This window comes from Vanellus vanellus, assembly GCF_965231255.1.
Source record: "Vanellus vanellus genome assembly, chromosome: 2".
In the NCBI taxonomy this organism is placed as follows: domain Eukaryota; kingdom Metazoa; phylum Chordata; class Aves; order Charadriiformes; family Charadriidae; genus Vanellus; species Vanellus vanellus.
In genome coordinates, this window is record NC_138906.1 from 77,230,990 (window position 1) to 77,242,666 (window position 11,677).

The 11,677-nt window shown below is 51.6% G+C and overlaps 1 protein-coding gene across 1 annotated transcript; it reads left to right on the top strand.

Annotated features, from left to right (window-relative positions):
- The first annotated feature begins 3,076 nt into the window (after window positions 1–3,076).
- On the top strand, window positions 3,077–5,742 carry LOC309668768 (tubulin beta-2 chain). The gene is made up of 4 exons (XM_082479258.1): window positions 3,077–3,208; window positions 3,727–3,835; window positions 4,133–4,243; window positions 4,459–5,742. Exons 1-4 carry the CDS (start codon window positions 3,152–3,154, stop codon window positions 5,517–5,519), a joined length of 1,338 nt encoding a protein of 445 aa, XP_082335384.1. The 5' UTR covers window positions 3,077–3,151; the 3' UTR covers window positions 5,520–5,742.
- The last annotated feature ends 5,935 nt before the right edge of the window (window positions 5,743–11,677 follow it).

The window sequence follows — 11,677 nt, forward strand, 5'->3', positions numbered from 1 at the left end:
CCCTGCCGCCCCATCTGCCCTCCCATAGCCGCGCTGCTTTTACACCCTGGGAAATCAGCGAGTGGAAATGATGCCGGCTGCTTGGTTTGGTTTTTTCTTTTCTTTTTTTTTTTTTTTTTTTTTTTTTGTTCAGCTCGTTTCTGCCGGGCGCGGGGGGGGGGGGGGGGCCTGTTGCCGGGGTGACCGGGGATGGAGGAATCCAGCCGGGGCCGGGCCCCGGGGCTGGGGAAGGGGCTGCTCTGACAGACACATCGATGTGAGGCAAATACAGAGAAGGGTGGAGAGGGAGGCAGCGGCAGCTAACAGCCCAGCGCTTCATTTCCCAGCAAGGAATCTGCAATGAGCGACACTGAACCTTTGGGAAACCCTCTGTTTCAAATGCCTTCGAGTTCAGCCGGACCTTGCCTGAAGTCTCACGGAGTGGCCTGAACGGCTGCTGTTCGCCTCCAAAGGGTCTTGCCCGGGGGCTGCAGAAAAGCGAGACCTGGATTTCCTCCCTCATCCCCCAGTAATGCAACTGTTTATTTTATAAATCAAAATTTCACGTGTTGTTTTTTTTTTCTTCTTCCAGCCTCAACAAGTTTTATACAGAAAATACATTTGAACCTTCTCCCCCCCACTTCAAAACCGTGAACTGATTTATTTTAAGATAAAGCAGTTGGGGTGGGCTTCTTTCCTCCGGTGTTAATAATCTGTTTTCCCTGAATTGGATTTTAAAATGGCTTCCTTTGAAGCTTCAAGCTGTTAGGAATGAGCTTAATGTAGGTATGGAAGATGTGTAAAATCAGCTACTCCCTTTTCACCCTGAAATGTCAATAATTCTTCCAGTAAATAACTAATATGCGGTGTACGATATGCAGAATACTTGGAAATCGTAGTAGCAAGCACTCGTGGTACCTATATTTTGCACCAGCTCTGCTGTAACCGAGTTTTGCTGCGACAGTATTTTCAGGAGCACACCCACCGAAGCCATGGGAAAGACTGGCGTTACTTTGAATCATTACCTGAAGCGGTCAGTGGTCCACTGGAGTTGCTAATCTGCAAGTTATTTTTAAACAAGTAATTATAGATGTGGATGTTGATTATGCAGTTAACATGCCACAAAAAACATTCGCTTGGAATTAAAGCTACACATTGTTTTGCAAAGCGTAGTCAACCAAATAATTAAATTGCTCCTGGCTTAGACCGGTAAAAACAGATTTTACAGGGAGTGCAGTGCAAGTGATCGGATTCATTTTTCTCAAAATCACTATTGACGAGAAAAACTTGGGAGTGTGTTTCCAAGCATCCCCTTTTTGAGCTGGGATGCTTTCCCCCCGTAAGACGAACAAAAGAAAGGTGTGGATGCTTTGGCATAGCAGTCAGACCAACCCGGGTTGTTCTGCAGATCGCCTCGGAAGGATGCAAAATCCGATGTAGAGTGCTCCACAGGCGGGTTTATCGATCTGCATGAGCGAGGTTAGAAAGATTAGGGGGATCGGCACACGGATAGAACAAAGGAAAGAGAATATTGAAGAAATATGTGCTGAAAACGGTGATGAACCTTTATCTGTACCTCTAGAATAGCTGCAACCTTAAAATAGTGGGTCACTACAACCGGGTTTGGGGGGATGGGGGGGTGGGTACCACCTGGCGCTGGCTGCGGGAAGCCTGCCTGCGCTTGCCGGGGCTCTGGGCAGCCTCCCGGAGGAGCCGCCCCCTCCCACGGCCGCACACGCTCGTGGGGTGTGAAGCAGGCGGTACCGGCGAGGAGCCGACACGCCGCGCTGACCGCACCAAAGCGCCCCGGGCGCGGCGCGAACCGCACCACCTCGCCGTGCTCTTCCTCCCCCCGACCTCCTCCTCCTCCGGCTGCGGGGCCATGTGCCCTGCCCGCCGGCTCTGCCGCCCTTGTAATGTCTGCTGTGCCATACCGGGCTGCTGGGATATAAACCGGGGAAAGCATCTCTGGGGTGCACATGTCCAACCCTCCCTTGCACCACCCCCCCTCTCCTTTTCAGCCCCTCTCCTTTCTTCATCCCTCACCATGTGTAAATCCGCAACGAAGGGACAAAGTGCTGCGAGGTAGCAAGACCCGATTGCTGCAGAGCTCAGGGAAAATACATCCCCCCCCCAAGCCCCCGGGCCCCCATACAGCAGCAATCCCCCCCCCCCCTTGCCTATTGTCTGGCTGAGGGTCGCTGGTGGCCGCAGCCGGGCGGGGGACAGCGCGGAGCCGGTGGCTTTGCAAGAGAGCGGTTCCTGGGGAGGAACTAAATCTAAGTTTTTGAGGCGGAGAAAGAAAAGCTGAGCTCGGCACCGGGGGAGCGGCAGGCGGGGATGGCTCGGGGGTACCGGGCAGGGTACCCACCCGCATCCTGCCGTGGGGGAGATGAACCGGGTGGTCAGGGCGCGGTGCTCCGCCGGAGCGGGCATGTGCAGGCAGAGGGGCTGCAATCACCGGCCATGGTCATGCCGAGGGGGTGCGCGGTGCCCCGCGGGGAGGGGAGTCTCCCGCCGGCGCCGTGTGAACGGAGGCACCGGCGGGGGGCGGGGGCTGTGGCAGCCGCCCGGCTCCCCCCGCCCCCCGCGGCAACGCCCGCTGCTGCGGCAGGGAAAGCTGCTCGTCTCGGGGAACAAAAGGCTGCGGCGGCCGCGGGAGGGCGGAGGGACGGCGGCCGTCAGCAGCGCGGCGGTAGCGCCGGTTCGCACATGGGCGGCCAACAAAGCCCTGGGGAGGCGAGCGGGCGGGGTGGGGAAATGGCCCACCCGAGCTGATGTCCCGGCCCCGGGCGGCCGCCCCACCGCCGGACTCCGCGTCTTTGTCCGCGCTGTCAGCGGCGAACCGGGGCGCCGGCGGCGGCGGCGGCGGCGGCGGCACCGGTGCTCGGCGGCCGCTCCCAGGGAACCCCGCCCCTGTCCCCGCCCCCGGCGCCACGCCCCGCCCCCGGCTGCGGGAGACAATACCGCAGCCCCGCCACGCCCCCGCGCGCCCATTGGCTCCGCACCGTTCCCGCATGACGTCACCGGCGGGGCGGGCGCGCGGCGCCCTATTTAAGGGGCGGCGCGGGGCGCGGCCGCTGCAGCGGCGAGTGCGGGAGCGAGCGGCGAAGGAGGTGGCAGTAGTACCTGCAAGCACCGGCGGACACCAGCACCAGCAGACACCGGCACCATGCGTGAGATCGTGCACATCCAGGCCGGGCAGTGCGGCAACCAGATCGGCGCCAAGGTACGGGGCGGCGCCGCGCCCTGACCCCCTGCCTGGGGCTGCGGGGCGGTGCCCGCTCAGCCGAGCTCCACGCGTCCCTGGGGGGAGCGCGCCTTCCCGCCGCGGGGAGCACCGCTGGGCTTGCCACGCCGCGGGAGGGTCGGGTCCGTACGGGGCGGTTCCCGGTTGTCTCCTCGCGGGGGGTTTCCGCGGGGTGGGCGCGGTGCGCCTCGGGTGGGGTGGGGAAAGGCACACACAGCCGTGCCATCCATCCGCGCCCCGCGGGCTGCGGGGGTCCCGGGTGGGAGGAGGGAAGGGGCGCGGAGCCGGTGCCACACCCCTCACGGCAGTGGGGGTGGGGGTGCGGTGAGGGGCGCGGGAGCGGTCGCGTCTGACGGGGGCCGCCCCCACGCGCGGCGAATCCTCGCGCGCCACGTCGCGGGGCTTTGGCCAGGGGGCGCGGGAGGGGCGGGGCAGCGCTGACCACCCTCTTTCCCCCACCCACCTTCATCCCCCCGTCCCTCCCCCGGTCCCCGCAGTTCTGGGAGGTCATCAGTGACGAGCACGGCATCGACCCCACGGGCAGCTACCACGGGGACAGCGACCTGCAGCTGGAGAGGATCAACGTCTACTACAATGAAGCCACTGGTAACGCCCCTCTGTAATGAGCTTCCCGGCCCGGTGCCGCTGGGGGAGGGGGAGGGGACAGCCAGGGTGTCCACACTGCATCCTGCTGTGGCGGCTGTGCCCCGGACTTCCCCGCAGCGGGTGACATCCTGGCACAGCTTTAACAGCTGCTTTGTATTCCCGTCCCTGACCCCCTCCTCCCAAATTCCCTCATCCTCTGCATCCTGGGCAGTGATGTGGGGAGGTGGAAGGGGGCACAGCAGGGTTGCTGTGATACCGGCTGTGGGGCTGTAACACTGGTGCTGGTTCCTCCCACAGGCAACAAGTACGTCCCCCGTGCCATCCTGGTGGACCTGGAGCCCGGCACGATGGACTCCGTGCGCTCCGGCCCCTTTGGACAGATCTTCCGGCCCGACAACTTTGTCTTTGGTGAGTGAGTGTGGGATGGAGGAGCCCCAAAGCAGGACCTCCCTGCACAGAAAAGGCTCAGAGGGAGTGTGCCAAGTGACCCGGGGGACCTGAATCCCAACAGCACAGTGGGGGTGGGAGGGAGGGGTGAACCCCACGGGGCAGGAGAAGTGGGATCATCTCTGTTCCTCCCTGGGGCACTAATGTGGCACCTTGCTGCTTGTCCAATGCTCCAGGTCAGAGCGGGGCTGGCAACAACTGGGCCAAGGGGCACTACACGGAAGGCGCTGAGCTGGTGGACTCTGTCCTGGATGTGGTGAGGAAGGAGTCGGAGAGCTGTGACTGCCTCCAGGGCTTCCAGTTGACCCACTCGTTGGGCGGTGGCACGGGCTCTGGGATGGGCACCCTGCTCATCAGCAAGATCCGGGAGGAGTACCCCGACCGCATCATGAACACCTTCAGCGTCATGCCCTCCCCCAAGGTGTCGGACACGGTGGTGGAGCCCTACAATGCCACCCTCTCTGTGCACCAGCTGGTGGAGAACACGGATGAGACCTACTGCATCGACAACGAGGCCCTGTATGACATTTGCTTCCGCACCCTGAAGCTGACCACTCCCACGTACGGGGACCTCAACCACCTGGTGTCGGCCACCATGAGCGGCGTGACCACCTGCCTTCGCTTCCCCGGCCAGCTGAACGCCGACCTGCGCAAGCTGGCGGTCAACATGGTGCCTTTCCCGCGGCTGCACTTCTTCATGCCAGGCTTCGCCCCTCTCACCAGCCGCGGCAGCCAGCAGTACCGAGCCCTGACGGTGCCCGAGCTGACGCAGCAGATGTTCGACTCCAAGAACATGATGGCCGCCTGCGACCCCCGCCACGGTCGCTACCTGACGGTGGCTGCCATCTTCCGAGGCCGCATGTCCATGAAGGAGGTGGACGAGCAGATGCTCAACGTGCAGAACAAGAACAGCAGCTACTTTGTGGAGTGGATCCCCAACAATGTGAAGACGGCCGTCTGCGACATCCCCCCGCGTGGCCTCAAGATGTCCGCCACCTTCATTGGCAACAGCACGGCTATTCAGGAGCTCTTCAAGAGGATCTCAGAGCAGTTCACGGCCATGTTCCGGCGCAAGGCTTTCTTGCACTGGTACACCGGTGAGGGCATGGATGAAATGGAGTTCACGGAGGCTGAGAGCAACATGAATGACCTGGTCTCCGAATACCAGCAATACCAGGATGCCACTGCTGACGAGCAGGGGGAATTTGAAGAGGAAGGAGAGGAGGATGAGGCGTAAAGTTGGAATGGGTAGGAGTTAAGTATAGTCTGAGCAGGCAAGTGTTCATTGAGAGGAGGAATCTGTGCAGTTGTGCTGAAGCATGCATTTTTTAATTTGGTGCTCTCCACTGTTGCTTCTGTCAGCAGTTTTGTATCCTTGACTGTCCAATGTAACAGTAGTTGCAAAAATACTTCAGAGTCTTCTGTCGAAATGGTTAACTTCTCAAACATAAAGGCTTTTTGTGTCCTAAACTGTCTCCTCTGCCTTATTTCTCTCTAGATCAAGAAAGTAACTCTTTTGTGTAGTTTTCTGTAGTTTCACTTCTCAGTTTAATCCTTAGCCTCATTGAAAGGTTAAACTCAATAAAACAGGATTTATCTGGCCATGAATTTGGCAGCATGAGAAAACAGCAGTTGCTCAGCTTAAGATGGTAGCTCACTTATGGATACTGGGGGTTCACTGTTGGACACTCCCATGTCTAACAGCTGATATATTGTTGGGGGAAAAAGCTGCCTTAACTAATAGAAACAAGACACTGCACTCGAGAATCCTGCAACTCCTATTTATGGACATACGTGGTAGTGAGGTCAGCGAGAAGGTATTGAATGCCACATTACAAGCTGTCAAGACCAATTTGACAGGGTAGCTGCCATATTCCCCACTGCTGTTCAGCAGCTCTTGTTTAACTTGTTCCAGGGTCTATACTACGTGCACCTGCATGGCTGCCTGTGATTTTACTTGGTCATGAGCTGTCCTGTCTCCTCCAACCCTCTCTATGAAAAGTTTGTGCAGGGAAGCATGGGTCTGTACTAGCAGACAAGTTGAACTTTATTAAGAACCTGAACTTTCTTGTCAGGCATAAAATTATTGAGTGTTTCCCAAAAATAGCCACTAAGCTGCCCTTAACTGTAAAGGGATTGACTCCTCAGGGGCATCAATTACCTTTAGGAGATAAGATGTGATGGGTGGATTTCTAGATAACATGGCTCAAAATTCTGCCTAGAGCAGCCTCACTTTCTTGGAGTAGTCTGGTAAATACCCTGCCAATAGCTGTCTCCCAGGTCCAAGCTTACATGTTTACAGGGCTGTTCTTGTTTGATGCTCTTGATGCCTGCAGCAGGCAATGGACCTCTTCCTGGGCAGGTAAGAGCAGTGCAGCAGCACCCTGTTCTGCATCTTGGGTGAAGGTAAGTGTGGCTTCCTTCTGGTGAGCGAGGGGGAAATTGTCTTGCTGTATGCTTAAAGGATGTAAGAATCCTGAGTGAGCCTACAATGCAGTTGTCAGTACTTATAAGGCCTATGGAGACTTTTCTTACTCCTACAAAAAAAAGTAAGATCCCTCACGGAGTATAGCAGCTACCCAGCATGTAAGCTTAGTCCTTAGTTCACCCAAACACTACATAGGGGGGTGCTCCTGTACTAAAAGAAGTGTTGCTTTGAGAACCGCTACCAGAGCTACAATTACTGTGGTCCTTCCTGCTCTGAAAGAGCTGGTATCCACGTGCAACCTCTTTTGTGATCCTTTAATGAAATGCTTGCAAGGCATTACTGGAATAAAGACTTAAAAGGGAGCTACTGTGCATGACTAATATCTTGCCCGTTTTGGCTCTGTTAATTGACCACTGCATGCAGACACTGCTCTGAGCGTACCCTGTTCCTTTGCTGATGGGCTTATGATCCTACAGTGAGATCCTCGATGGTCTGCAGGACAACAGGCACTTGCTAGAGCTTTTCTTTCCTCTATATGCTTCCTCTCTGGTGTTTATCCTGTGAAGAGGAGCGAGAAGCACTTAAACTGCCTGAACTGTCAGTAAACAAATACAACTGTATATACCTGTAATAGTAATTGTGTTTCTTAGCACTTGAGCAGTTCTAGGATTAAGCATTAAATAAATCGAGGTTGTTTTAGTAACTGAGTTACTACATGCTGCCCCAGGCCCTCTGGGGGGGGAAAAAAACAGCTTATCCGGTTGTCAAAGTAACCTTCCATTGAAATTACCCAGCAGGGTTGCACTGGAAGCTGTTTATCATATAGCTTTGTTTGTAAAGCTGAGAAGGGGAGCCAGCAAATGAACTCAAAGTTTAACTCAAAGGTAGAACCCAGTCTTTGATAGTAAAGATCTTCCTTTCTGCCATGGGACTGTAGCAGGTTTCACCAGTGTTCAGCACGTCTAGCTTCTAATTCTCAGTGTAATTACACTCTGTCTCTAACCTTTAAATATAGCTACTCAAGTGACACATTTTGGTACAGCTCCTTCACTAGAAAGTAGGCCGCCATCCTACATGGCTTGCTGTTGTTTGTATTCTGTTTTTTTTTTTTCTAGAGGCAGAGAAACTGTAAATAGAGATACTCTAGACAGAAACATGTCCTTTCATAAATCCTACACAACTTATTTGCCAGTCATAATCATCAATAAAAAAAAATCAAATTATCATTTCAGTAGGAGTTGAGGGAAATACAGGAAAAGGGGATATTGGAAGATTTAGAGGGGAGGTTCAAAACTACTTGGTAGCAGCAGTAAGTCAACTATAAGGGAGGGCGAGTCTCATACTGGGCCTGGGGGCTGCAGTACTATTCTTTTTCTGTTGGATCTTTGCACTTTAGCTGTATCCATCACCCAGGAGATCACTCACTGTAAAAACTGGAGACTGACTGCTGTATGCCAAACAACAAACAGATGTCTTAGCAAGTGCTCGTGGTTGCACTTTTTCTGTTTCACAGATAAAGCGGAACCACTGAAATGATTTCAGATTAGGTAATCTGACTGCTTCAAACCCCTACTAGGTGTTGATTCGTATTTGTCCATTTGATGAGCAACACCTCTAAGGCTAAAGGTCCTGCATAAGGCATCCTGTCTGGAAGAAATGAGGGTAGGTAGCATGGGCTTAACGGGGTGAAGCTTAAGCTACTTACAATGACTCATTTGTGTTGAGATGGAAGTTAATAATATCAAGTAACATATTTTTGTTTCAACATATCAATGGTGGCCTGCAGGGAAGCATTCTCCTGTGCTGACTATTAGAGCTGACAGTGTTGGGGAAGGGAACAATCTCTTTTTCTGTTCCCTTTGTTTAATGTGTGGCATTTTTAAGCACACTAGCAAAATGTCTTGACCACGGCAAATGACTCAATGTTTGTCCGCTGCTAGGTGCAAGACAGTAAAACTAAACAAGGCTGTAAAAACAGCTAGGTACTATGTAGGTTTAATTTAAATGGTAATGGAAAGAGGTGTAGCACTGAGATGCCACTTCTCCTAATTTCCCTTCCCTGTTTAGTCCTAGGACTTCAGTCGAAGCTATTGTACCAACAGTGTCATGGAAGGATAGTCCAATATGTGGTCTGGTTCTTCAAAGCACTTAAATAACTGTTGAGGACATAGGCCTACATCTGTTTTCTAACAGATGTTTTCCAGTCTGTCAAGTGGGAGCAATAGTGATTCTCCTTTTCCCAAGATATGCAAGGTGCCCATATGCATCAGAAACTGGGTGACGTTAAACATACAATGGTCCCAGTGAGGCCCATCCTGTTGACAGGTGTATCTTTCCAGAAGGTATGTAGATGAAGAACACAGTAAACCAAAGTAGCAATAGGTTTTATAACCTGAAGAAAGAAGGGGATCCAGATCTTTGATCTCTTCTCCAGCCAATTCTCTGCAAAAATGGGGCAAACCCCTAATCTTCCATGCAAGGAAATCTGTTCATGGATGATATTATCACATGCTGCTTACTTTGAAAGAGTATAGCGCTAGTAGGTCCTTCTGGGTATCTGTGCAAATACTATGTTCTTAAAGAAACCGTGATGGACTGACACAGTCCTTACGGGACAGTGCTGCAATGCACTACTGCAAAACACAGCTCTGGTGCCTGGACTGACTGTGGCAGAGTGGGGCAAGAGGGACAAGTTTTCTTATCTCACCAGAAAGAGCTGGGGCATCTAGCAATACTCTCCGCACCAGAAAGAGTTCTCACCTTGCTTCCTCATCTTTTGCGCCTCCCGGTAAGCCTCACGACAAAGTTATGTGTAAGATCAGGATGAACTCTGGTACTGGCTTTAAGTAGGGCAAGTCTCATGGTTGTTCCATTGAAATCACTTTCCCCCCCCAAAAAACCCAAACCACACCTCATTGTCTTACTACATTTTTTTTAAGAAGCGCTGTTAAACTATATGTAATTCTGCTTCGCAGTGGGAGGTCCTTCAATTATTGCTTTCTGGTTAACGAGGCCTAATATTTTTGTTTGCTAAAGCTATGAGGAGATAAAATCCTCTCTGGAGAAATCATGTGACTACCCCCTATATTTGGGGCACACCCTTTCTCCCAAGGGATGTTGTTCTACTTTTCTGTTACGCATTGAAGCGAAACGAATGTATACTTTTAGGGACTGCTCAGATGCGGTAGCCTGCCTTGGAGCTATAGGTAACACTGTTCCCCCGAACCTGCTCATTGTAGGGGAGGCACTGTTTTCTCACTTACAAATAATCCCCTTCTCAATCTTCCCCTGCATTTTTCAGCTGGGTCTACATTTGCATAGAACAAAGCTTGTGACTCTTTTGATGTGTTATATGTGCCTGAGGTAATCCAAGTAAGGTTATCTTTTCCCCCTTTTCAACTTAAAATAAACCTTTATAAATAAGTATTAGGAGCTAACCTTGTATGTGACTAAAAAAAGACTTTTGAGAATTTTCCCCCTTCCAATCTAAAATTCATTCATGCTAAACACCTGCCGTGTTCTGTTTTTTATTTAAGACGGGAAAGACCTGTCTATGGGATCTTAGATACTTCCATTTTAAATGGTTGTTATCTTTATCTTGCCTACATGAAAATTCAAAATGGAAGCATTTGGTCACAGGGAAGTGCCTGAGGCCATGGTGCATTTTGGAAAAAGATATTTCTTGGCCCCGACTCTACTGGACACTTGTCCAGCTGGAGCCCTCCGAGCATTTGAAGCCGAGGCGCAGGGAGGGTATTAGGGCAGCTGTGAAAGCCTGTGTCATGTCCCCACCCTCAGCCATTCTGCCGGCAAAGGACACAGTGCAGGTGACAACTCTTTCCTCTCCCTGAGCAGTTTAACAAGAAGCAATCTGTTTCCCTGCTCCTAGCTTCAATCCCATTTCAAGTATTTTATTTGTGAATCTGCCAGAAAGAAAAAATGGTGTCTTTTTGAAGTCTGTGTATAAGGTGGCTATCTATTTACAGCATCTACGCAAAAAAAGAAATAATTTAAGAATAGGTCATTCCTTCCTCCCCATTCAAAGTCATTTTTCCCTTACGGGCAGAATTCCACTTGTAAGGGAGGAAATCAAGTTAGCTTTGTTAAATTCTTGTTTATTAACCTTTGATTCTTGTAGGGCAGAGATTTTCTAACTGGTCTCAATTTATCCATATGTCATCTTTTATAATCAGATTATTTTTCTCACTTGGCTTCCCTGGTAAGTTTAAGGCATCTTTTCTTTTCTTTTTGGCAAGAATGCCTCTATCATTGTAAACAGAAATGTTAATAATAATCCATCTTAAGCAGAATGTGAAAACACTTGCTCCAGAGGGTGAAATGGCTACCCTGGCAGAGGTCACGTAGCTTGTTCAGTAGAGAGTTCTCTATTGTTTTGCACTGAAAAATGTTTCCACGGTTTCCATGAAGGTAATAGAAAGATACTGCCTGCCTTCATAGTGAAAACTTAAACAGGGTTTTCAAGCAGAATTCAAATGGTCTCACAACAAGCTTTACAAACATTAAATGAAATTCAAGCATTGACTTCTTACAGTCTGCTTCTCTGCATCCAGCATAATGCTGGTCTTATAATTAATAAGTTAATTGGTTTTTGGAAATTCCAGCTACAATTCCAGCTCCACCCTAGCAGGCAGGGAGAAAGAGCAAGCTTGGATTAGAAATTTCCAGGGCACAGAGAAAATTACCACTTGGCAGAAATGAGTAGCTCCACGGGCTGGGCTGATTCAGTATCCTTAAGCTGCTAAAAAGGGTTGTCCTGTTCCCCTTGTCCCGCTTCAGGTGCTACCTTTGTGTTATTTCCCTTAGGCAGCTCCAGGGCATGCCTGACCCCTCTACCAGTCAGTTCAGCTCCCTAAACTCCACAGTTAGGGACAGTAAACTGAGGGTGGGGAATAAGCTTTTTCTTGGATCCAGGAGTGTGCCAGAGGGAGACCTGGTGCAAAGGAGGA

Bases quoted from the DNA above. Each gene is read 5' to 3' on its own strand.
- LOC309668768 (XM_082479258.1), top strand. From the start codon at position 3,152: ATGCGTGAGATCGTGCACATCCAGGCCGGGCAGTGCGGCAACCAGATC. The intron at 3,209-3,726 runs GTACGGGGCGGC...CGGTCCCCGCAG, and splicing joins GCAACCAGATCGGCGCCAAG to TTCTGGGAGGTCATCAGTGA. The intron at 4,244-4,458 runs GTGAGTGAGTGT...CCAATGCTCCAG, and splicing joins GCCCGACAACTTTGTCTTTG to GTCAGAGCGGGGCTGGCAAC.